Consider the following 27,200-nt stretch of genomic DNA (forward strand, 5'->3'; position numbering starts at 1 on the left):
TGGAGAAACTCAGCGGGTGCAGCAGCATCTGTGGAGCGAAGGAAATAGGCAACGTTTCGGGGCGAAACCCTTCTTCAGACTGCTGATGTTTGTTATTAGCTCAAAAAAAAGCTCTAACAGATTTTTCAAATATAATTTCCTTTTCCCTTATCCATGTTGACTTTGTCAAATCCTATTATTATTTTCTAAGAGCACTTCTATCAACTGCTTAATGGATTCCAGCATCTTCCTGACTACTGACGTCAGCCCAACATGTCTTTGCTTACTTTCAAACTTCTTTCTTAAATGGTGGGATTATATTTGTAGTTTCAGGGCTTGGGGAAATTATTCTAAAAACTAAGGTATTTAAGAAAATGACAATGCAACCATTGTCTCCAAAAGGACTCTTTCACTGCCATGTAGAATTCTTATTAACTTTCAGCATCCTTCATCTATCAAATACTATTATTTCACTTATGCTCATTTCACTCAGCTCTTCATTCACCTAGATGTGCTGCTCTCCATATTTTTTCTGGACTTTCTGTGTCTTGTTGTAGGAACATGTGCACCGAATGTTTAACCTGTGCTATTTCCTTTTTCAGCAATGTAACGTCTCCTGTCTCATACTGTAAGGAACCTACATTAACTTTGCTAATCTTTTCCTTTTTATATTTCTTTAGAAGCTTTTACAGCTTGCTTTTGTATTTTGTTCTTGATGTCCCTCATATTGTATAAATATGGTCTTTGCGGAATTCTCAAGTTTCACAGGACATGTTTATGACTCTTTGTTGCAACACCAGATGCCTACTCCATTGATTTAGTATTATCTTTTAACTCCTCTTGATAACCACATCTGGATTATTTTTCCAGTTGTCTTTTTTTGTGCCTAAAAAGCAGATGCATTGTTTGTAAATTATGCATTGGTAGTTTCAATATTAGCATATGCTTGTTTATTGTTATAATTTGAAACCTCATAACTATTATCATTATATTATATCAATATTATATCTAAAACATAATGCCATAACAAAGATCTGCAGATGCTGGTTTATACCAAAGAAAAACAAAAAGTGCGGGAGTAACTCAGCGGGTCAGGCAGCATCTCTGGAGAAAATGGATAAGGTGAAGATGTTTCAAGTTGGGACGTTCCTTCTGTTATATCTAAAAACAGCCTAATCCCTCATTGTATCCTCAATATACTGATTAGAAAAAGTCCATGAATGTGCCCTTCATACTATGATTGCTAATTTGATTTTTAAATCTAAAGGGGGAGTTAAGTCTCCCATGGATATTGCATCACATTTTAGTCGAGAAATACAGCATGGAAACAGGCCCTTCGGCCCATCAGGTCCACGCTGACTATTGATCATCCGTAACCAGTTGTATGTTATTCTACTTTTGCATACTACACAGGGGCAATTTACAGAGATCAATTAACATATTTTGGATGTGGAAGGAAACCGTAACACCTGGGGAAACCCACATGGTCACACGGAGGCTGTGCAAACACCACATAGACAGCACCTGAGGTCAGGATCGAACCCGGGTCTCTGGCGCTGTGAGGCAGCAGCTCTACCTCTGCATCACTGTGTATGTTAAATATGTCTCCTAATTTCTGTACTTATACCATGCAGTACATTGCCACGACTGTTTTATTTTATTGGAGTCCCGTAACTCCACTCAAACTAACTTGTTTCTTGAATTTCCAAGCAAATATCTTTCCTCTCCACTGTCATTCTTTGCTTCTTCGTCATCAGGGCTATTCTTCCTCCTTTATCATTTTGCTAATCCTTTCTAGCAGTTAGATATCCTGGAATATTTATTTCCAACTTTGGTCATTTTGCATTCGTATCTCTCTATCGCTTTTAAAGTGTGCACATTTATTTCTAATTGTGCTAAATCTAGCTATGAATGCTGCATGGATTGAAATAAGTAACTTTCAATTTCCCTTATAATTTTTGCCTCTTCCAGCTCTAATTGGGTCACGGTTTTATGTTTTAATGTCCGGTCCCTTTCTGACAAACACTCGTATTTTTTAATTATTTTGGTAATGCAGTACCATTTTGTATTTTTTCTTTAACTTTCTAAATTTCCTCATCGGAACACTCCATTCAAAACCCTAACTTTTGACATTAAAGCCTTATTTTCAGCCCTAATATCCGACGTGAAGCCTTCCCCAGTAGAATGTCTTATTCATTTCTCATTACTGATGATTGGACCATCTTTGGACCATGCATTAAATTTTCTGATCTAAATGGTCTAATGCCAGTAAAATGTTTGTCGGCAAGAGTATGTAGTTCCTGATGACAGCAGGTGAAATATATTTCAGTACACTAATTACGAGATACTTGGGGAGAGGTTATCCATGGTGTAAGCACTTGGTAAGAGGGTACCTCAAGCCAAAGTTAGGGGGCAAAACATGAATGGACCCAGAGAGTGACTCAAGGAATTTGTGGGAAAAACAATAAATGGGATGGGCAATGAGAGGAAAGGGACCAGAGGTAAGGAAACAAAGGGACATTATCAGGGTTGGGCAGGGACCTCAGTGAGAAGACTGGACAAAAATAATGTGTGCAATATTATGTGATAGGTAAAGGGCCTGTCCCATTTGGCGATTGTTTTCGGCAACTGCCGACATCATTGAAACATAGGAACATAGAAATCAGCTGCAGGAGTAGGCCATTCGGCCCTTCGAGTCTGCACCGCCATTCAATATGATCATGGCTGATCATCCAACTCAGTATCCTGTACCTGCCTTCTCTCCATACCCCCTGATCCCTTTAGCCACAAGGGCCACATCTACTCCCTCTTAAATATAGCCAATTAACTGGCCTCAACTACCTTATGTGGCAGAGAATTCCAGAGATTCACCACTCTCTGTGTGAAAAATGTTTTTCTCATCTCTGTCCTAAAAGATTTCCCCCTTATCCTTAAACTGTGACCCCTTGTTCTGGACTTCCCCAACATCGGGAACAATCTTCCTGCATCTAGCCTGTCCAACCCCTTAAGAATTTTGTAAGTTTCTATAAGATCCCCCCTCAATCTTCTAAATTCTAGTGAGTACAAGCCAAGTCTATCCAGTCTTTCTTCATATGAAAGTCCTGACATCCCAGGAATCAGTCTGGCGAACCTTCTCTGCACTCCCTCTATGGCAAGAATGTCTTTTCTCAGATTAGGAGACCAAAACTATACGCAATACTCCAGGTGTGGTCTCACCAAGACCCTGTACAACTGCAGTAGAACCTCCCTGCTCCTATACTCAAATCCTTTTGCTATGACTGACGTATCAGGTCACCGAAAAATTCACGGCATGATGACGTATTGACGTGCTGTGTTTTTTCAAGTGTCACAACATTTTTTTGTCGCCACTGGATTTAGAAATGTTCCAAATCTTTTGGCGACCCTGATATGACGCCGGCAGTCGCTGAAAAAAATCGCCAAGTGGGACAGGCCCTTAACATTGTCTGCACTTTGTGTGTGTGTGTGTGATCCATGCCTGATCTTCTTGCCGTTCAATCAAGACCTTTCTAGGTCAAGATCATGACCTTTGTTACAAAATGTCTTGTAGCAACACAATCCATTTCACATTGAAAGCAAGACATTGCAGACTGCCTCAGGCATATTGTCCAATTAACACTCTAGTACAGGGTGTGAGATTTGTCTTATGTAAAATTATTTATTGGGTTATTAATAGTTTTTTAGGAATGGGTTGACATCTCTGCACACACATGTACCACAAACTCACCACTGAGAACATGGTGGCAAATGGACACAATGTGCACTTTTTATCCTGTTGCAAAATGTTTTTAATTTAGACTCTTGGTCATCTATCCTGGGAAGAAGGTAAATATAACAGTAATTAAACCAGTGAAATATAAAGATATGATATGATATATATATATATGATATGCAGGTAGATGGGACTAGGGGAAAATAAGTGTTCGGCACGGACTTGAAGGGCCGAGCTGGCCTGTTTTCCGTGCTGTAATTGTTATATGGTTATATGGTTATATGGTTATATGCTTACTGCGCTGTTTTAGTTCACCTTTGAACATTCCGTTGCAGATTAAAACTTGCTCAATAAATCTATCAGTTAATCATATAATGATAGACAGACAGGATGATACACACTAAAAATGGATCAAAGTAATCAAATGTATAAAGTAACAAAGTATATAAGATATGCAACATTTTACATTATATATAACAATGATGCTATCGAATTATTGATGCCGAAGTGGATGCAATATTTAGCAAAGTTTTATTCAACTGTTTGATCATCAGACAAGAATGTAAATGAAAAGCTACACCTGAAGCTCTTCTGCACCCGTGGGGAATTAATATCTGAATCAAAATGCAAAGAAAAGGATAGTCAGTTTACAAAGTGAGGTATCCCGAGGCCTAGCCAGGCGGGGGAGGGGAAGGTACTGCCAGTGAGTGAGTGCGGGCCAGGCAGCGGGGAGCCCAGTGATGGGCAGGGGAGCGTTGCACCGGCTGGAAACGAATGCAGAGCCAGGAGCAATTAAAAACCAACCATTGAGCCACGGGTTGTTATCAGTACTTGAGCGCTGCCGAGTCTGGAGGCGGGCGTGGATCACAAAAGTGCAATAAAGTAGGGGAGCTGAGGCAGTGAGGAGTAAAGATCTTATAGCGAAAAGGTCTTTGGTGAGGAGTGGATGCTGGTGCGCAGGCTGTGCCGGAGCTTTGAGTCGAGCTACGCTACACCGCGCGTCCCGCCTTCAGCGCCGTCTCTCCGGCGCTTGCACCGCAGAGGAACTCGCCGCCTAGACCATGAGTGCGCTGGCCTTCTCCCAGCGCCTTGCCCGCTTGCCGAGAGCGGTCAGCGGCCCGCTCTTCCACCCCACGCCTGGAAACACCATCCCATGCTGGGCCAGAGCGAGCAGCAATGGCAGAGGCCTCGGACCCCAGCTTCACACCAAGAAACGGGGCTACGAGATTACTCGCAACCCCCACCTCAACAAGGTGAGTCTGGGGCGGCTCAGTCAGTCAGCACCCTTCCTTCGTCCGAGAGGCTGGCATCGGGTCAGCGCCGGTCACATTGTGTCTCTCGACCTGCATACCGCTGAATGATTAATTCGTCATGCTGGCTTCAAAGGTTGCCTTTAATGCGGTAAAAAAAAATGTTTTCAAACAGGTCATGTTGTCCCAAGGTGATATTTATTACGTGTAACATGGGGAGGTGGCAGGGGGTGACTATTCCTGGAGCTTTTTAAAGATGCAAAACGTGTGGCTGCACTCAGATTCAGATTCAATTTTAATTGTCATTGTCAGTGTACAGTACAGAGACAACGAAATGCATTTAGCATCTCCCTGGAAGAGCGACATAGCAAATGATTTGAATAAATAATAATAAGTGATAATAAGTGTCGGGGGGTGGGGGGGTGATTGGCAGTCACCGAGGTACGTTGTTGAGTAGAGTGACAGCCGCCGGGAAGAAGCTGTTCCTGGACCTGCTGGTTCGGCAACGGAGAGACCTGTAGCGCCTCCTGGATGGTAGGAGGGTAAACAGTCCATGGTTGGGGTGAGAGCAGTCCTTGGCGATGCTGAGCGCCCTCCGCAGACAACGCTTGCTTTGGACAGACTCAATGGAGGGGAGCGAGGAACCGGTGATGCATTGGGCAATTTTCACCACCCTCTGCAATGCCTTCCGGTCGGAGACAGAGCAGTTGCCATACCATACTGTGATGCAGTTGGTAAGGATGCTCTCGATGGTGCAGCGGTAGAAGTTCACCAGGATCTGAGGAGACAGATGGACCTTCTTCAGTCTCCTCAGGAAGAAGAGACGCTGGTGAGCCTTCTTGATCAGAGTTGAGGTATTGTGGGTCCAAGAGAGGTCATCGGAGATGTTGACTCCCAGGAACCTGAAGCTAGAAACACGTTCCACCTCCGTCCCGTTAATGTGGATGGGGGTGTGCGTGCTGCCCCTGGACTTCCTGAAGTCTACAATGAGCTCCTTGGTCTTCTTGGAGTTAAGGGCCAGGTTGTTGTCAGCGCACCATGCTGCTAAGTGCTGGACCTCCTCCCTGTAGGCCGACTCATCGTTGTTGCTGATGAGGCCAATCACTCAACCTCTCATTTTGTTTTCTTAAATGGGTGTTTGGTCTTGAACCAGTGAAAAAGTGTAATGAGGTCAAATGTTGGTCCAATTTTTGGACTGCAACGGTAGAAGCCTATCTTGGGTAGACAAAAATGCTGGAGAAACTCAGCGGGTGCAGCAGCATCTATGGAGCGAAGGAAATGGGCAACGTTTCGGGCCGAAACCCGTCTTCAGACTATTTTGGGGCCGTTCTTCAGAGCAAATGGCATGCATTTCTAGTGTCCTATCAACTCGAGTAGTAAAATGTATTCTGCCCTTTTATTTTTTAAAATCTAAAATAAGGTTGTTATTATTATTTGTTACTGACACTACTTTCAAATAGAAAACTAAATATCCGAATGAAAATAACATTTGTCAAAACATGCAACAACAATAGGCAACACCAGCGGAGCGAGTGCAGATAAAATTGTACTTCTAGCAGCTCCAGAATAATTCCTATTTTGGTATCAAGAACTTTAAAACATTTTTGTTTGGCAAACTTTCTGCATTGCCAAACATTTTAAAATTAATTCCAAAAATCTAACCATGCTCTGTTTGAGGTTCAAATGTTGTATTATTTCTGCAATAATAATAATTCTTGACTAGTATGGGTGTTGGGGGTTATTGGGATAAGGCAGGAGAATGGGGTTAGGAGGGAGAGATAGATCAGCCATGATTGAATGGTGGAGTGGACTTGATCATAAGGTCATATGATGGGAGAAGAATCAGGTCATTCAGCCCACAAGTCTACTCTGTCATTCTGATCTATCTCTCCCTCCTAACCCCATTCTCCTGCCTTCTCCACATAAGAGTCAAGAGTGTTTTATTGTCATAGTCCCGATGGGACAATGAAATTCTTACTTGCTGCAGCACAACAGAATATGTGAATATGTAAACGTAGTACATAACGGGGGAAGAGAAAAAAATAAAAAGATCAATAAATAACAAATATAGTGCAATACATCTTTTGCAGTTCAGAGCTCGGAGCTTATTCGTTGTTGTGTTTAATAGCCTGATGGCTGTAGGGAAGAAGTTGTTCCTGAACCTGGATGGTACAATTTTCAGGCTCCTGTACCTTCTTCCTGATGGCAATGGTGAAATGAGTATGTGGCTAGGACGATGTGGGTCTTTGATGATTTTGGCTGCCTTTTTGAGGCAGCAACTACGATAGATTCCTTTGAGTGTGGGGAGGTCAAAGCTGGTGATGGACTGGGCAGTGGTCACAACTTTTTGTAGTCTTTTTTGCTCCAGGAAGTTCCAGTTGCTGAACCAGGCCACGATGCAACCAGTCAGAATGCTCTCTACCATGCACCTGTAAAGGTTTAGGAGAATCCTCTTCGACATGCCGAATCTCTGTAATCTTCTCAGGAAGTAGAGTCGCTGATATGCCTTCTTTATAATTGCATCGGTGTGTTGGGTCCAGGAAAGATCTTCGGAAATATACAAGCCCAGGAATTTGAAGTTTTTGACCCTCTCCACTATCGTCCCATTGATGTGAATAGGATTGTGGGTCCTCATTCTTCCCCAACCAAAGTCCACAATCAGTTCCTTGGTCTTACTAATGTTGAGAGCCAGGTTGTTGTGCTGGCACCATTTGATCACGCTGTCAATCTCACTTCTATACTCTGGCTCATCCCCATCTGTGATGCGTCCAACAACAGTGGTGTTGTCGGCGAACTTGATGATGGAGTTCGCACTATGTCCGGCCACATAGTCATGGGTATAACCTCTGACACCTGTACTAATTAAGAATTTATCTATCTCTACCTTAAAAATATCCACTGAGTTGGCTTTCACAGCCTTCTGTGGCAAAGAATTCCACAGATTCACCACCCTCTGACAACAGAAATTTATCCTCATCGCCTTCCTAAAAAAAATGTCCTTTAAATCTGACGCTATGATCGCTAGTCCTAGACTCCCACTAGTGGAAACATCCTCTACACATGGGCCAAATAGCCTAATTCTGCTCCTATCACTTATGACCTTACGATTTGACTGCTTAAATCATGGGCAGCTATTGTAGTTTGAATAATACATTTACTGGAGTAGCTAAATAATATATCGTGGGCACCCCTGTGAAGCAGTGGTGGACCTGCTGCCTTGCAGCAGAGACCCGGGTCTGATCCTGACCTCTGGTGCTGTCTGGATTAAGTTTGCATGTTCTCCCTGTAACCTTCTGGTTTCCTCCCAATCCCAAAGATGTGCAGGTTTTTATTTCAATTGGCCTCTAAGGGAAAAAATGCCCCTTTTATGCAGGGACTAGATGAGACGGTGATTAACATAGACGTGTTTGCAGACTCGGTGGGCTGAAGGGCCAGAGTACTCAAGTCCTGTGCTACGCAGCTAGCTCCAGTGCTCACTACATTATTCAACCTCTCCCTGGACAAGTCCGTGGTCCCTGCCTGCTTCAAAAAATCCATCATTGTACCGGTACCAAAAAATGCCTCCCCAGCCTGTCTGAATGTCTACCGTCCGGTGGCCCTTACCTCGGTAGTCATGAAATGCTTTGAGAGGCTGGTGAAGAAACACATCTGCGCCTTCCTCCCTCGGAACATGGACCCGTTGCAGTTCGCATACCGTCCGAAAAGATCCACGGACGATGCGGTCTCCCAGGTCTTGCACACCGCTCTCTCCCATCTGGACAGCCAGAAGGGGGGCTACGTGAGGATGCTGTTCATAGACTATAGTTCAGCCTTCAACACGATAGTCCCCACCAGACTGGCCGGGAAGCTAATGGAATTGGGGCTCAACACCTCCCTGTGTGCCTGGGTCCTGGACTTTCTCACCGCCAGGCCCCAGGTAGTCAAGATGGAAGGGAATACATCGAAGTCCCTCACCCTGAGCACAGGATCGCCCCAGGGTTGCGTCCTCAGCCCCCTATTGTACTCCCTGTACACACATGACTGTGGCTAGGTTCAGCTCCAACTCATTAATTAAGTTTGCTGATGACACTGTGGTGGTGGGCCTGATCTCAGACAACGACGAGAAGGCCTGCCGGGAGGAGGTGGCTGTTCTAGCACTGGTGCCAGGATAACAGCCTCTTGAACATCAAAAAAACGAAGGAGCTGATCATGGACTTTAGGAGGGCACATCATCCGAGGACGTGCACTCCATTGAGGATAAATGGGGATCCTGTGGATAGGGTGAACTGTTTTAAATATCTGGGAGTCCACATCTCCGAGGATATGACATGGGCATCACACGCCTCAGCACTCGTGAGTAGGGCAAGGCAGTGCCTTTACCACCTCAGGCAATTGAGGAAATTCAGAGTGTCTCCGAGGATCCTCCAGTGCTTCTACGCAGCGGCGGTGGAAAGCATCTTGTCCGGGAACATTACCATCTGGTTTGGGAATTGCTTTGCCAAGGACAAGAAGGCTCTGCAGAGAGTAGTGCGTTCGGCCGAACGCACTATGGGAACTTCACTTGCCCCCCTGCAGGAACTATACATCAGGAGGTTCTACTCCAGATCCAACAATATCATGAGACCCCTTCCACCCCTGCAATGGACTGTTCCAGCTGCTACGGTCAGGCAAACGCCTCCGTTGCCATGTGGTGAGAACGGAGAGGTTGAGAAGGAGTTTCTTCCCAGAGGCCATTCGGACTGTAAACGCCTATCTCACCAGGGACTAACTCTACTGAATGTTTTTCCTTCCATTATTTATTATGTAAAAGAATATGTGTGTTATGATTGTGTTTATAGTTTGTTTGGTTGTTTGTCTTTTGCACAAAAGTCCGCGAGCATTGCCACTTTCATTTCACTGCACATCTCGTATGTGTATGTGACAAATAAACTTGACGACTTGACTTGTATCTTTAAACTAAACTAATGCTTTAGAATATTTCTAAAGGCAAAATGAGTTCAAGTAGTTTTACAGGTTTAGCTTGTCCCGGTGCATCCTAATGTGTTTCATGTGTTTACAATATGATTATTTTTATTTGCATTGCTTCTCCACCCTTGTGCTTCATCTCCCTGATCACTGCTATTCACAATCTTTACTAGAGCAAGAGCTCTCGCCTCTCGAGAGATACCATTGCCAATTGCTGGTCTCTGGTGCTATATTTACATTGGTCAGATCTGCATTATTATGTACAGTTTTGATCACCACACTGCAACAGGGATGTGGTAGCATTAGAAAAAGCGCAGAAAAGACTCACCAGGATGCAGCCTGAAATTGAGAGATTTGATAGTCTGGGTTTATTCTGAGTGGACTGTCGGAGGTTTAGTGCTTTTATCAAGATTAATAAAAATTGGTAAAGGCATAAAAATAGGGTAGATAGTAAGAGTCATTGTCTGGGAGTTAAAGATATAGATTGAAATTGAGAGTAAAGAAATTTAAAGTAGATCTGGGAGGCAAGCTCTTCTCTCAGATAGTGGTTTTATATGATAAGAGCTGCCCAAGGAATTATCTGTGGCAGGTATAATTATAAATTTTTAAAGGTGTTTAGATAGGTACTTGGATAGGAAAACCATAGCAAGAATAAATGAATTTGAATTTGAATATGAGCTCATTGCAGGTAAATGGGATTAGCATAGATCGGCTACATGGTCATCATAGATGTTGAACTGAAGTGTCTGTTTCTGTGCTCTAGACTGTTTGACTCAACTCCATTCTGTTAAGGCATCTGGTACAATATCTGCAGGGTCTTGTGGCGATCTGCTCAATCTGTGTCAAGATTTCTAGAACAATGTTTATATATAGATTTTACTTTTGCGTAATTAGGAGCATTTTTATTGGAATAGTGCTTTTTTAAATTGCCTTATTTTCCAAAAAGCATTGAGCACTTGACAATAAGCGAGTTTGGTATTCCGAAAAATGCAAGGAATCATGGGATTTGTCATAGGTCAAACGCTATAAATAAAAATCGAACGAATGCTGTAGATTCAGTGAGTATAGTTTGGGTCTTTTTTTGTCTTTTTTCAAGTTTGTATTTGTCAGGGGGCAGATACGAGTGGGAAGGGGGGGGGGGGGGGTGAGACTGGAGCGGCTCTCTGCAGCTGCACGCACACAGAGCCACACCTCATCCGCAGCCAGGATCTAACCCAGGTCCCCGGCACTGCAAGCGCTGCTGAACTGCCACTGGACCATCCCCGTCCCCCCACTCGAGTGCCCCAACCCCACCCGGGGGGTGGCCAGAGACGTCCGGACTGATGGGACAATGGCGCCCAGGCTCACAGCCAGCGTGGAGAAGCGGCAACCCCAGCTCACCTCGGCCTCTCCCTCCGGGCCAACCGACAGCCCAGACTAATGACACCAGTGGCTCCAGGCCCACAGCCAGTGCGGAGAAGAAGTGCCAACTCCAGCCCAACCCCACTCCAACTCCAGAGGAAACTGCTCCCCGATGGGCCGCTACAGCGACAAGTGCCAGTTCGCCCATGGCCTGGCCGAGCTGCGCTCCCTCAGCCGCCACCCCAAGTACAAGAGCTGTGCCGCACCTTGTACTCCACTGGCTTCTGCCCCTATGGTAGCAATGTTACAAAATTTTGAGATTTTAAAAATCAAGTCTGTAATTTATCCCATCAGATAAAGCATAAAAATAAGTTTAATTTGACACCTAATTCACTTTCATATCTCAAGTATTTAAAAAGTTATGGCCATTTTCATACTCGGAAATTAGCATCTTGTTCCCTATTGATTTTCTATGGACATAACAAAAAAGTTGTGATCGTGAACAGTCAAAAGCCCATAACTTTCTTAAAAATTAAGAGAACTGAATGAAATTTTCAGTTATCATAGATTGAAGCATTCTGAAACAAATATAAAATAATCTTACTTGGATGACCTGAAATTAAAGCATATAATTAGTTAGTTACCTAATTGTAGCTAATTTCAGACTTCAATTACTAGATCTAAACATCTATCCATTTCTTAATAAATGATTAACATTTTTAAATAGCCTAAATGTCCAAATAATATTCACAAATAATTCACAATAAAACATGATTTTTAAATCTCATTTACATTAATTTATAGGCCAAATGGAAGGAATTCAGTGTTCAATTGCTGTAAATAAATGCCCATTTAAATCAGCTTTCCAGTGGGTCTCTGTGGAACGCGCTGGTTTAGAACGTTCACATTGCGGTAGATTTGTGCCCCAAATGCCCAGAAAAATACTGCGCGATATAATGGGCCCAAAATGAGCTACTCGCAATATTAAACTTTGTATAAAGGGATCTTTAGAAGCCCTTTTTAATGTAAAAATATACAACCTACCTTCAGATATTTGCTTTATGAGACCCTGCGGTTGCTGGCGGTCGCGGGTTTAGAGATTGATTTTTAAACTACTATAACTATTATTCAAGGCCTTTAAACCTAATAATAGCTTTTGCGACGGGGTCTTCCTGCGATTTTTCGTTAATAATTAACTAGGCTGAACATCTTCGATTTGAACAGCCTGGAGAAAATCGCGTTTTAAACCCGCCCCCTCTAAACGGCGCCAAAATCGCGCACACCCGCAGCGGCAGATTTTCAAAGACGCTTCAGGTAGGCTTTGCAACATACCTACCTATGGTACCCGCTGCCATTTCATCCACAACCCTGAGGAGGGGAGAGGGCCCGGCCTTGCCTGCACCAGAGAGCCAGCCTGGGCTCGGCCTCCTCCGGCCCGGTGCTCGACTGTGCCGTGCTGCAGGCAGCCTTTAGCCCTGACCTGGAGTTGGAGCTGGCCTGGACTCTGGGCTTGGGGCTGGGCAAGAGAGGGGGAGGAGGTTGCTGCTGCCGCCAGCACCACCATCACCAGCAGCTCCAGTGGGCGCCCGGCCTTCCATGGCCGGCAGGAGCCCATCCGCAAACTCACCAACCAGGTCGGCTCCGAGCAGGGCCGGCGGCTGCCCATCTTCAGTAGGGTGTCGGACTGAGGGGGCTGAAGGTGGAGGGCTGCTGGCCAACCATGCGGGACAGGCAGAGCCGAGCTGGAGCCAGTGGCTGCAAGTCCGCGGCCGCCCCGCCAGCCCAGGGCCACCCCAGATAGCTCCACACAGGGACGGGACACCCGGGAAGGGACGGGGATGGCCAAGCAGCAACTCGACAGTGCCCGCAGTGCGGGAGACCCAGGCCCAACCCCGACCATGGACGAAACGCAAGACTGCACACAAAGCAGCATCACCGTTGCCGAGACTGTTTTTTGCTTATGACCTGGCCATGCGCAGTCGGAATACCGAACTCGCATATTGTGGAAATGTAACAAAATACATTATTTACTAAAGAGAAAATTCAAAATTACAACAATTAAAGTAATCTGTTATGATTTATCTTAGTCTAGCTTAACTACACGTCGGGCAATAAAGCCTGTTTTTAAGTTGCAAATTCACTTACTCTCTGTATCTTGTGTACAAATAATAACGATTAAAGCCACTTCTTTTCTCTAATTATTTACCACAGTATTGCTGGAACACTCTGCACTGTAAATAACATTGACCAAAAGCAAATATGGAATGATGCAATAATTGGCTTATTTAAGATAAAGCTTTGATGCATGTCTGATGGTCAATTTGTAGCGTGGGTTTTCACTTATTTAAAATAGTACTTGTATTAACAGCACATTGTGTGGAATCTATGTTCAACGAATAAGCAGTTTAACAGGGATATAGATAACAGCACCTACAGTGCCCTCCACAATGTTTGGGACATAGACCCTTCATTTATTCATTTGCCTCTGTACTCCACAATTCGAGATGTATAATAGAAAAAAAACAACGTGGTAAAAGTGCACATTCGCAGATTTTATTAAAGGCCATTTTTGTACATTTTGGTTTCACCATGTAGAAATTACAGCTGCTGATGGTGGTAGCATAATGAATTCTGAAGTGTATAGACACATCCTATCTGCTCAAGTTCAAACAAATGCCTCAAAACTCATTGGCTGGTGGTTCCTTCTACAGCAAGACAATGATTCCAAACATACTGTGAAAGCAACAAAGGAGTTTTTCAAAGCTAAAAAATGGTTGATTCTCGAATGGCCGAGTCAATCACCCAATCTGAACCCAATTGAGCATGCCTTTTATATGCTGTAGAGAAAACTGAAGGGGACGAGCCCCCAAAACAAGCATAAGCTAAAGATGGCTGCAATACAGGCTTGACAGAGCATCACCAGAGAAGACATCCAGCAACTGGTGATGTCCATGAATCGTAGACATCAAGCACATTGAATGCAAATGATATGCAACAAAATACTAAACATGACTACTTCATTTACATGACATTGCTGTGTCCCAAACATTATGGTGCCCTGAAATAGGGGGACTATGTATAAACACTGCTGTAATGTCTACATGGTGAAACCAAAATGTTCAAAAATGGCCTTTATCACAATCTGACAATGTGCACTTTAACCACATGTGATTTTTGTTTTCTTTTTTTTTTTCTGTTACAAATCTCAAATTGTGGAGTACAGAGGCAAATAAATAAATAATGGGTCTTGGTCCCAAACATTATGGAGGGCACTGTAACTTAACTTTACCACCTGTTTTGACATTGGCAAATTGTTTGTCCAATCTCCAGTATTGAATGACCAGAAATGTTCTCTAATAAATAGTAGAAAGACCGAACCCATTATATTTACTGCATCATATATTTCTGCATAAGAAGCTCCTTTTCCTTGAGGTATTGATTTATCCTCTTCCCTTACAACTATGAAACTGAACTAGACTCTTCACAACTTTGTCATATTGGGCCCTGGGTTGTGTTTTGGGCTTTACATTCCTGAAATCTCTCATCTTTAATTTCACCTCTATAAAATGTCACCTGACATCAACCTTGCCACAGTTTATCCCCATGCATTAAACTTGCACTGCATTTATTGCTTTTATACTTGATCATCCAATGAAGTCTTGCTGAGCTTCCTTTGTTTTATTTTACATTCATTTTAGATTGTCCAAGTATTCCTTGATCTTGCTTAACCCTCACTATTTTGGTCATCTTCAGGCCTATAATCCTCCCACTGTTCTCTAGAATATCCTCAAATTTAATTCCTCAAAGTTATCATTGGTGGCTATGTCTTCAACTACCCTAATATTTGGAATCCCCTTCCAAAATTAAAATAACTCCTTAAATACAATCCTTGGATACCTAACCTAATATACTTTTTTTATAATTCAATGTCAAATTACTTGTTTGATATTACTCTTATGAAGTTTCCTGAAACGTATATTGTGTCTTTAATATTTGCTTGTGCCATTAAATAATTTTTTACTAAATGGCACAAGCAAATTCGTAAATTAGTGGTTGCTGAGATGAAGTTTTTTTTCCAGGATTACTCTGCCTCTAATCCTGATTAGCTTCTTGGATGATTCAAACTACTATGGAAAGGATGATTGGCCCAAATCGGTTTGGCACAGAACTGCTAGTATTTATCTCTGCAGCTTTAAGGAAGCCAGGTCATTGGACACAAATCAGGGAGCATGATTTGCCACCATTTATGCTGGGATGTTTGTTCACTGAATCTGTGCTGGCTTTGAACTCGAGCATATTCATTCACTTGATTGATTGAACGATACAGGATGAAAACTGGTCCTTTGACCCACCAAGTGCACCCCAACCCTCAATCACCTGTTCACACTAGCTCTATGTTATCCCACTTTCTAGGTGTGCAGGAAGGAACTGCAGATGATGGCTTACACTGAAGATAGACCCGGGACAGTCTTTGCAGGGGCTAATTAACCAGTAAATCTGAATGTCTTTGGGATATGTGAGGAAACCCACGGGGGAAAACATCCAATCTCCACACAGGCAACACTCAAAGTTGGGATCAAAGCCAGATCTCTTGCGCTGTGAGGCCGCAACTGTACCAGTTGTGCTACCGTGTCGCGAGGTACAAGAAGTAAAGTATGGCTGCAAGGATATAAGAGAGTGGGTAAGGGAGGGATAGGTAATTACTGTTAGATATGATACTGTTAGATACGATGGTCATTATTAAATAGTTTGAAAGTTTTCTCGTATTTAATTGTTTTTATTTAATTAAATATTTATTATGAATTAGTTTTGAATATTTGTGAATGTTAAAAGCCCCTTGCTTTCCTTGCTCATTCCTGAGCTCGGGCCTTAACAATTATTCTGGGACAATGCCAGTAACACTTTTTAAAGATAAGGCTTTTTTAAACTTGCCTATGCTACATATTGTAATTATGATTGATATAAAACTACTATGGAAGTTCTTTGCCTCACTTAAAATGGAAGTGTAATTCTGTCCTAATCGGATTATAATTGTAATTTTGGGGTAATGGCCAACTATTCTTGAATGTATTCTGAACTTGTATGTCTTTTGACTATGCACACTCCAGTTTTCCCGAATAGTATTGGGTGGTAATTTGTTTCAACAAAATGTGTCAAAACATGGCATTGTGGCAAATTGTTTCAATAATTGTTCTTTCGAAGGAGAAATATTTTAAAGTGAATGTCTCTTTCAAGTGGTGTTATTTAAAAAATATAAATACTTAACTGCTACATATAGTATTTTGATTTACTAGCTAGAAACCTGTTTTGAAAATGTGACAATTGCAACATATAGATAGCAGAATCTGTCAATGTCAAAGAAAGGCAAGAAATTCCTTAGCATGAGATAAAAGATCAGCCATGATCTTAAAGCCAAAGCAGGCACACATGATCATATGGCCTAACCTTGTTTCTTTGTTTGATGACTTTAAAAAATACAATGCTCAACAGTTTGGGCGGCATGGTGAAAAAGCAATAGAGTTGCTGCTGTACAGTGCCAGAGACCTAAGTTCGATCCTGACTATGGGTGCTGTCTGTACAGAGTTTGTACATTGTCCCCGTGACCACATGGGTTTTCTCCAAATAATTAATGTTCCTCTCACATTCCAAAGATATGCAGGACAGGAGCGACTGTTACCACACTTTATCTCTAAATTAAACTGAATTTGAAAATTGGCTTAACAATGGAAAAGGTGCGCCTATTTATGGGTACATAAAACCCATCTGGAAATTGAACTCTATTTTAGTTTGCCCTCACACTCATTGTTGTAAAATCTTATCATATAACTTTGATAGCATTGCAGTTTGTAAAATGAGCCTCCAGTGTATTTATCAACTTGACTTGTTTGGAATACAGAATCAGTTCACTGATAAACTGATTGTCATGATTCCTGGAGTTGTGCTATTTAAAGGGCCATCATTCAAACTGCATTCTTTCTCCTCTAAGACATGTGACCTAAAATATTGCCTCACATGTCACTTGTCTGGTTTGCCTGTGGAGGTCAAAGTCATGGACATTCTCTTAACTTCCTTGTCCCTGGGGGCTGCAGTTGATCTACGCAGCTTTTCAGTTTGGTGCTCACTGCCTCATGGAGTCCTCCAAACTTAAGGAGAGCAGAGTTAATTTGCTTTTCCTTCAGCCAATATGAGCAGGTAGGTGGGTTTGCTTACATTGCATATTTCACACAAATTGCAGGCATTAAGATATTGCATGAGTGTGGTATTACCCTTTGCACAACAGAGGAAACTCCTACAGTACTCATCTGTGAAACTTGCAATGGAACATCGTGATCTTCACTAGACTGTCACAGCATTTTTACTCTAGTCAAAAAAGGTGGAAAACCATATCTGGGTACAGTCAAGCAAAGAATGTTACGTTCTGTACAAATTAGATTAATAGTAGGAATTCTTGGTGAGCCCACTGGAGTATTGCGTACAGTTTTGGTCTCCTAATCTGAGGAAAGACATTCTTGCCATAGAGGGAGTACAGAGAAGACATGCTTGCCATAGAGGGAGTACAGAGAAGGTTCAGCAGACTGATTCCTGGGATGTCAGGACTGGATAGACTCGGGTTGTACTCGCTAGAATTTAGAAGATTGAGGGGGGATCTTAAGGGGTTGGACAGGCTAGATGCAGGAAGATTTTTCCCAATGTTGGGGAAGTCCAGAACAAGGGGTCACAGTTTAAGGGTAAGGGGGAAATATTTTAGGACCGAGATGAGGAAAACATTTTTCACACAGAGAGTGGTGAATCTCTCGAAATTTCTGCCACAGAAGGTAGTTGAGGCCAGTTCATTGGCTATATTTAAGAGGGAGTTAGATGTGGCCCTTGTGGCTGAAGGATCAGGGGGTATGGAGAGAAGGCAGGTACAGGATACTGAGTTGGATGATCAGCCATGATCATATTGAATGGCGATGCAGGTTCGAAGGGCCGAATGGCCTACTCCTGCACCTATTTTCTATGTTTCTAATTACTGCTTTGGGAAAGATTGCAAATCCGAAAGGAAAGGAAAATTGGGTTATATTAAAATCCCCAAGACACAAGGACCTGTAGAAATTAGAATCATGCATGTCTGAAGAAGGGCCCTGGCCTGAAATGTTGCCTATCTATGTCCTCCAGAGATGCTGCTGGGTTACAGCTCTTTGTGTTGAATGCAAGAATCCAGCATCTGAAGTTTCTCGTGCCTACTTTCTATTGCTCTGCTGCAAAATCCCCTAGAGGTGTGCCCACTTTGAAGAGGTTTGCCTCCTCTCTGTGTCTGAAGAAGAGACCCAACCTGAAATGTTACCTATCCATAATCTCCAGAGATGCTGCCTGACACACTGAGTTACTCCAGTTCTTTGTGTTGTATTTTTTTTTTTACTTGCTACAATGGATAGTAAATATTTAAAAGAATAGATAATCTGTTGTGTGCAGTTGCAATCTTTCTAGAAATGTTGCTATTATCAGTTTCTGATTTGTCTTCCTCTTCAGAAGTTGAGACTTTTGTATGTTGAAGCCTCTTTCCTTGGAGGGACTTCATACATTTTAAAGAGGATTGTATGAATTGATATGTATCAATTGGATAACCGGAATGTGGACATGTACTTGGTGCAAGGATTAGCAAATTCACTTCTGTTCCATTCACTTTTGCTTTAGTTTGCCCTCGGGTTGTTTTCCAGTATCTGCTCAGCCTAATTGTATTAAATTTCCACACTCTAACCAGTCATCCAACTGTGACATAAAACAAACTGTTAACAATAACACTTTTTCATTTATCATAAGTTTAGCTGAAGTTTTTCGGATTGGAAAACTTCTGCAGAGTATGTGGGGGAAAAATATGAATTGTTTTATCTAGTGTGTATCTTGAGTATATGGTTCCAGAAATTGCTGCATAATGAACTTTGACCATCTTGCTTCATGACTCATTAGGATGGTTGATGTTTTGAGGAAGCCACCCCATGTCATCCCATTCAACAAAGCGCATAACATTTGGTCAAATTAATCCTAATTCAAATAGTCATAAACATGTCAACCATTTTGTTTAGTAATGCTTGTATAGTTTGGCTTCCTCATTGTTCATAGCAGGAAGGTCATTTGCCACATTACAGAAGCAGATCCTATTTCCATATGTGTCAAAGCTGCCAGTCAACAATCAATTGTATCAGGTGCTGCACTAAAAAAGGAAAGTGGGGGACCAGTGTCAAGGAGCTTAACGGGAATTCAGGAGAGAAGCTCGTAGTGTAAATGGAGCAATTGATCTTGGACCATTGTTTCTGCTGGATGAGGATGGTGGCCAAATTGGACATAACTTGATCAATGATGTTTTATCATTAATGTCTTATTAACCATATAACATATATAATCATATAACAATTGCAGCACGGAAACAGGCCATCTCGGCCCTTCTAGTTCATGCCAAACACTTATTCTCCCCTAGTCCCATCTACCTGCACTCAGACCATAATTCCCCCCCCCCCCCCCCCCCCATTCCTTTCCCGTCCATATACCTATCCAATATATTTTTAAATGATAAAATCGAACCTGCCTCTACCACTTCCACTGGAAGCTTATTCCACACAGATACCACTCTGAGTAAAGAAGGCCCCCCCCCCCCCCCTTCATGTTACCCCGAAACTTCTGTCCCTTAATTCTCAAATCATGTCCTCTTGTTTCAATCTTCCCTACTCTCAATAGAAAAAACTTATCCATGTCAACTCTGTCTATCCCTCTCATCATTTTAAAGACTTCTATCAAGTCCCCCTTTAACCTTCTGCGCTCCAAAGAATAAAGACCTAACTTGTTGAACCTTTCTCTGTAACTTAGTTCCTGAAACCCAGGCAACATTCTAGTAAATCTCCTCTGTACTCTCTATTTTGTTGACATTTTTCCTATAATTTGGTGACCAAAATTGAACACCATAATCCAGAATTGGCCTCACCAATGCCTTGTACAATTTTAACATTACATCCCAACTTCAATACTCAATGCTCTGATTTATAAAGGCCAGCGCACCAAAAGCTTTCTTTACCACCCTATCTACATGAGATTCCACCTTCAGGGAACTATGCACAGTTATTCCTAGATCCCTCTGTTCAACTGCATTCCTCAATTCGTTACCATTTACCATGTATGTCCTATTTTGATTTGTCCTGCCAAGATGTATCACCTCACATTTATCAGCATTAAACTCCATCTGCCATCTTTCAGCCCACTCTTCCAAATGGCCTAAATCTCTCTGTAGACTTTGAAAATCTACTTCATTGTCCACAACACCACCTATCTTAGTATCATCTACATACTTACTAATCCAATTTTCCACACCATCATCCAAATCATTGATGTATTTTTATTTACTCTACAGTGAACTTGGAAGAATATATCATTATCCAGCAGGCTTGTCAGAAATGGATATTGACAGGCTGTGAATTACAAACTTTAAAAAAAGATATTTGGTTCAGCAGTAGGAATAGTTTGTACAAAAAGCTTCTAACTGTTTCTGACAATAGCTAATAGATAAAATTCATTTTCTGTGTAAGTGAAAAAGGTCTGCACATGTTCATTAAGTAATTTTATGGGGTGGGGGGATTGGTTATAGAGTAAATTGTGGTTTCCATTTCTGGTCAAATCTCTAACAAGGGGGTATAATGATGAGAGAACCGACTGTGAATGTTTCTATAACTTGGTAAAAAATTGTACAACGGTCAATAAGATGTAAAACACATTGTCATGTGTCTTGACCAGATTAATTGCAGCATTTAAAGAGAGGTTTGATGCTTGCACAGAAGAACAGGAAATAAAAGGCTATGATGGCAAAATGCAAGGAACGCATTCAGAAGTGGGAAGAGCCACAGTATAATATGAATACAGGGCTGCCAACTCTCACGTTTTGAGCGTGACACTCACGCATTTCAGCCAATTCTCACGCCCTCACGCTGAAGACGGAATTCTCACGCTGACAGGCTGTCTTCAGTCCCTGCACAGCAAAGATCCTATAGCGGAGCTATAGGATCTTTGCTGCACAGTTTGTCTCTTTGCGCCACATGACAGCGATCTGCACGGATTGGGGAAGCGCGTCGGTTCCGGGCAGCGGGTGTCAGCGCTTTTGTGTACTGTCTGCGAGCGCTGCGCTTCTGGCTGCCGTGGCAACCTCGCTCCTTCCCTCCCTCCCTCCTGCCCTTCAACTCACACGGCAGCGCCAACGCCGCCAATCCACGCTACACCGTGCCTGTCAGACGTGTGTGTGTGTGCGCGTGTGTGTGTGCCCCCCACCTCCCCCATTTTGATTCTTTTTAGTCTGCTTTAATTTGTTAGTTGAGTGCCATCATTTCTGAAATGGTCTTAGTTACTTAACTCTTATAAAGCAGTAATAAGTGATTTTTGTCCAAACAATTGGAACTTGCATAAAATGTTTGCGTTATTAGCAGGACTGCCAACTCTCACGCATTGAGCGTGAGACTCGTGCAGTTCACAAAATTCTCATGCTCACGCTGATCACAAAATTTCTCACGTTCAAATATCTGCGGGTGCTGAAAGTTCGAAATAAAGCTAAAATTGTTTTAGAGGTGAGTAAAAACCATGAGGGGAATATCAGGTGAATGCATAGTATTTTTCCCAGGATATGTGATTCAAGCACTAGAGGGGATTGGTTTAAAGCAGGGCTATCCAACTACCGGCCTGTGGGATGATTTTTGGGGGAAAAAAGTAGTTTAGTTTCTCCCATGCAGATGGTGTGATAGGTGAGACACGGCGGCGGTGGTCCCAGCACCAACCCCCCCTCCCCCTTCCCCCCTGAGACACGGCACACACCTCCCACCCTCGCCTCCGGCGGTTCTATGTCTGTCGACCACTCTGTCCACACCCCATGGAATTTTAACCCCGGCCCGGAGCCAGGAGCGGGGTTAAGTGCCGCCTCCAGAGCCTACTATGGGAGAGGGAACACCCCCTCCCACACCCTCCCCCCCCCATCGGTCGCTGCGCTCCCTCGCAATTTCTCACTCTCGACTCTCACCCAATGTTGGCAGCCCTGTGAATAGTGTATAATACAATGCAGTATATAAGACAAATGAGGGGAAAATTAAAGTTTTAAAAATTCAGACTGATGAAGAGATATTTAGTAAATAAGTAGGTGAATTGAGACTTGTGACTTTTCCATTGACTAGATCTATTATCCTCCTCACTTTCACTGCACTAAGTACCTTTGCTCAGTAAAGTATGAATGATACTCTTCCTTCTAAGCAGCCTAAAATACATTGTGACTCTCCACAATTGTATATTTTCAATGAATAAATAGACACAAAATACTGGAGTAACTCAGCAGGACAGGCAGCAGTATCTCGAGAGAGAAGGAATGGGTGATGTTTTGGGTTGAGACACTTCTTCAGACAGAGTGTGATTACAAACAATTGTGTATTTCAGACCTCCGACAGAAGTGCTATGAATTCACATTAAGAAAATGGCATTGAAAACCACAAACCAAAAAACTAAAACTGAAGGGAAGAAGGTTTCTCTCATAACAAATGAAATTGTTAAATTGCTGGAATAATAAATCTGGATTGAAAGAATGTCATCAAAGAACTCTGGACAGTTCTATAAACTTGTTCTCCTGCATTCAAACAAGTTTGGCACATTTTCAGAAGACTACTGATTTATAAATGATTGAGTGCAATCTGATCTTGTGAACCTAAAACCTATTTAATATTCTTTGGCTGGTTTCCTAATTTGAATAAATACCTTTTTACTTTGTAAGTTTTCGAAGATGATACACTGGAAAATGGCAGTGGCAGTGTATCATAACGGCCTCTTCTAATTGCTGTAGAATCCTCATAGACAAAAGGAAATATAATGTTTTGCTTACACTGTAGTCTCAATGACATGAGTTTTTCAGGCGCTTTGTTTGGCTCATTGATCTTTTCAAGTAGTAAAAGTATTCGAGTATATTCATGTTTGACAAACATAAAATACTGAAGTCCTTCTAGTGTTTTGGAGTTATTTTTCTGAGTTTACTTGGAGTCAAAATAATTCAATTGCAACCTATCGCAAATTTAAAAAAAGTTTATAATTTCTTGTTCAAAGATCTTTAAAGAATTCACTTAGTATATTAGTTCAAAGCAGTAATATCCATCTGCTTTAACAATGGACACCTATTTTGTAAGGTGTAACACTGGTGGAAATCATGAGAACAATTGTTTTTCACAAGCAACCATAATATTCTGCACTATATCACTGTCCTTGTCTGCTTTTTTTTTTCCCTCCATGTTTCAGTAAATGGGTTTTTTTTCTCCCTGTTTGTGTGTAGTATACCACAAAAGGCCCACAGAAATGTTCTTGAGAAATAATTAGCTTGCACGATACTAGGTCAGCCAGGCTTCCTTTTGCTCATTGAAACTTCTGGAGGAACTGAATGGTTTCATTTAATCAAGATGAAAGAACTTCTCACCTCCAGATGTATAGATGTTACTTTGATGTACAATAGCAAATAGTGAACTGTACAGTATGTCAAATTCACATCAACCCATAACTGAAAATAACATTTGTATCACTAAATGTGTTCCTTGTACTTCGGACAGTTTCTTTTGATAGGAAACGTGCTGGCAGTCATATTGCATCAGTTAAGACAATAATGGATATACAATATACAATTGCACACATTAATAAATGTTGTTAAAACTCTGAACATGTATCGATCTTTTTCCTTGCAAAAGTGATATTTGTGTGCAACAGTGACAATGGCTGTGCTCAGTAAATGCTTGGAGAAAATCAATTGGGGTGAAAGTTGACGTGTATGATTCTGAGCAGTAAATACCACAACTTTTTTTTTGTCTTGGTTAGATTGATCCTTATGGTTTTCCCCCCAATTTTCTACTTTAGCCTTGAATGGTACTTTGAAAGTTGGCACTGAGGCATTATTGGATTTGAAAACTCCTTTGGTATTGAGCAAACTTGCTTGATGGTATACTTTTCCTTAATTTACAGATCAGTACAATATACCCCCAAATTAATCCCAAGTGGCTAATAGCTAATATGTAGGGAAAAAAACTGCAGATGCTGGTTTAAACCAAAGATAGACACAAAATGCTGGAGTAATTTAGCAGGACAGGCAACCTCTCTGGAGAGAAGCATTTTGTGTCTATCTTTGTAGCTAATATGTTGGACCACTAAGCGAACTCATGAAATTGCATGTTGCTCCAGTTACTGGTGCTCTGTAGCATTGTTTAATCTTTTTTAAGGTAGTATCTCCAGAACCACGGGGTCTAGATTTGAACGCTCTGTTTTACAATATTAGATTATCATTGTATTTCAATATTATTCCAGTGTTTTTAGAACAAGAAACTACTTTTTTTTTTAATCGAGTACCAGTTGTGAATGCTATAAACTTGAGTACTTTGGTTCTTTTTCCTTGTGAAGCAGCAATTGCAAGTACCCCTTCCCCATAAATTGTCTTTCATTGTTGAGAAATTCAACCCTTAAAGGGCTTTCTCACGGTGCGACCTGAAGCAAGACTTAACAAGAGTTTAACATCGTGGGAACCTTCTGCGATAGCAGTACGGCATCCGAGGACCTCCGTGGCGCTAACGGCAGGTAGTCGTGTAACTTTGTAAGGTCGGGAGAAAATTCAAAAATTTTTGAATTTCTCCAAGAGTGACTTGAGCAGCGTTGCAACATTGTATGAACGCAGATGCCAGTGCGATATCCGTAATGACTCTTGCGGGTACCGTGGGAACTCCTGCGAACGGTAAACCCGGAAGCTTGGCAGAGGGGACATAAGGTGAGTAAAAAAGGTGGTCTCAATATCGCCAATGGACCATGTGTCCATCGAGGACGTCCCACCTAATTGTCATTGTTTGAGAATCTTTTTCACAGTAAAAAGACTTGCAGAGATGCCTCTCAGAAAAGTGCAAAGAAAGGGGTCAAAGAAAGTCAGAAAGTTTTTAGCCATGCAGGTAAATGAGGAGGAGACTCAGCAAGAGAGACAGGTGGAGAGGCAAGAGGAGATGCCAGAGATACCACTGCCTGTGGGCTCATTGGAGCAGGGAGAGGGTGATCAAGGTGGATTTGAGATTGCCTCCCCAGTAGCTGTTGCCTCCCCAATAGCCTCAGCAGATGATAACATAAAGGGAAGATGGCAGAAGGTAAGGCCATATAACTTCAACAGGGAACAAGAGGGGGAACTGGTGGAGTGGTACCAATGCAATGAGATTGCTCTATGACAAATCCAGAGAGGATTATAGAAATAGGGAGAGAAAGCGCAACCTGCTGGAGACGAAGGCTGCGGAGTATCCCGGGTGCTCATGTGAGTGGTGATGTGACGCTCATGTTGGTGGCTCCACATTTTATTATATCCTGAAGTGTGATAAAGCTTTTACCTCAGCATTTTGATTGTCATTGCTTGTTTACCTCACTGCTAAATAAATTTATTTTTTACTATCAGCTTGATGTCTGCAAATCGTCATTAATACATCACTACAAGATAAATGTCTCTAATGTTATAATCCCTCTCATGCTCAAACACAAAATACCTTAATGAGGAGGAGACAATATAATCACATTTTCACTCATTTACATTTTTGAGTGTGCAGGACCCTGAAATGTTCAGCTATTTAAACGTGTTCTTCACCTCTTGGTAGAAAATGAAATAAGACAATCAGCACGGTAAATGTGATACAAAGTCTTTATTCCTATTTGACAATATAAGAAGACGAATTCTGTCACATAGTGAGAGGAGATGCATCACACAAAACATTCGTCTGTAAAAGGGCCTCGCAAACACGAAATACAACAAATGAGGCACGCGAGATTATTTAAAACACATTATATCCATCAACCTCCGCTACAAGCGTGAACTCAGGCATTTAAAGGGACAATGCAATGTTCTAAACGGCAGGTTTTGCGGACGAACATCTTATAGGAAGCACTTTTCAGAGGACAACACTAGGAAGTCGGCTTATAACATACAGTAGTGTTCCTGTGGTCGGCTACCCATCAATATAGCTGTCCTGCCACGGCACACTCCCCAATTGTGAATTGTAGTAAGCGCAGAGATGGTCTCTTTGCTCTTTCACACTGGATGTGCCCGAGTTACCTTTCAAACGCTGCAGTGAGACCATTTTCAACTTGTTCGCACCACTTCTCCAAGCACCTAGTGTTACTTCCCCTGTGTCACTGTCCACTATGTCACCGTCCTGGAAGGATGTTGCTGATCCAGCAGCTGCACCTCTCATTCGGATCAGGTTGTGCAGAACACATGCTGCATATACTATACTCTCCACATTCTTGGGCTTCTGCTCCATTGTCTTGAGCAAGCATCTAAATCTGTTTGCCAAGATGCCAAAATAATTTTCTACAACCCTCCTGGCCCTTGACAGCCTGTAATTGAAGATCCTCTGTTCCCTAGTTAGATTCCTCTGTGGATATGGCTTCATAATCCAGGGCCGTAGTGCAAAGGCTTCATCAGCAACCATCGCATATGGGATGTCCGGGCTGTCTTCTCCTGACAGAGGTTCTGGATCAGGCATGCCTGCTGTTCCACCTTCCATTTTCTTTCCAAGCCAGGTTTCTTTCCAAATCCGGCCATCACCAACACTTCCAGGTGTGCCCACATCCACATACAGGAAGTTGTAGTTATAATCAACCACCGCCATGAGTACAATTGAGTGGAATTTCTTGTAATTGAAATAATTTGAGCCACCTCCGGGTGGTTTACGAATTGCCACATGCTTGCCATCCAAAGCCCCACATGTGTGAGCAAAGTTCCACCTGTTTTCAAACTCCAGTGCAACTCTCTTCCACGCATCTGGTGTACTGGGGCATTCCATCACTTCAGCTGAATAAAATTGGATGATCGCCTCACAGGTTTCTCGGACAATACCACAGATGCTGTTGGTGGCGACAAGAAAGTTGTAAGACAGACTTTTATAAGAATCGTCTGAGGCCAAGTA

The 27,200-nt window shown here is 42.3% G+C and overlaps 1 protein-coding gene across 1 annotated transcript in view; it reads left to right on the forward strand.

Moving 5' to 3' along the window:
• Positions 1-4,390: 4,390 nt before the first annotated feature.
• me3 (malic enzyme 3) overlaps positions 4,391-27,200 on the forward strand; it is an 88,522-nt gene continuing 65,712 nt past the window's right edge. The window contains exons 1-2 of the mRNA XM_033022464.1: positions 4,391-4,615; positions 4,650-4,962. Of these exons, the coding sequence (XP_032878355.1) occupies positions 4,771-4,962 (192 nt within the window). The 5' untranslated portion in view covers positions 4,391-4,615; positions 4,650-4,770. The remainder of the gene's footprint in view (positions 4,616-4,649; positions 4,963-27,200) is intronic.

Source organism: Amblyraja radiata, chromosome 6 (genome assembly GCF_010909765.2).
Source record: "Amblyraja radiata isolate CabotCenter1 chromosome 6, sAmbRad1.1.pri, whole genome shotgun sequence".
In the NCBI taxonomy this organism is placed as follows: Eukaryota; Metazoa; Chordata; class Chondrichthyes; order Rajiformes; family Rajidae; genus Amblyraja; species Amblyraja radiata.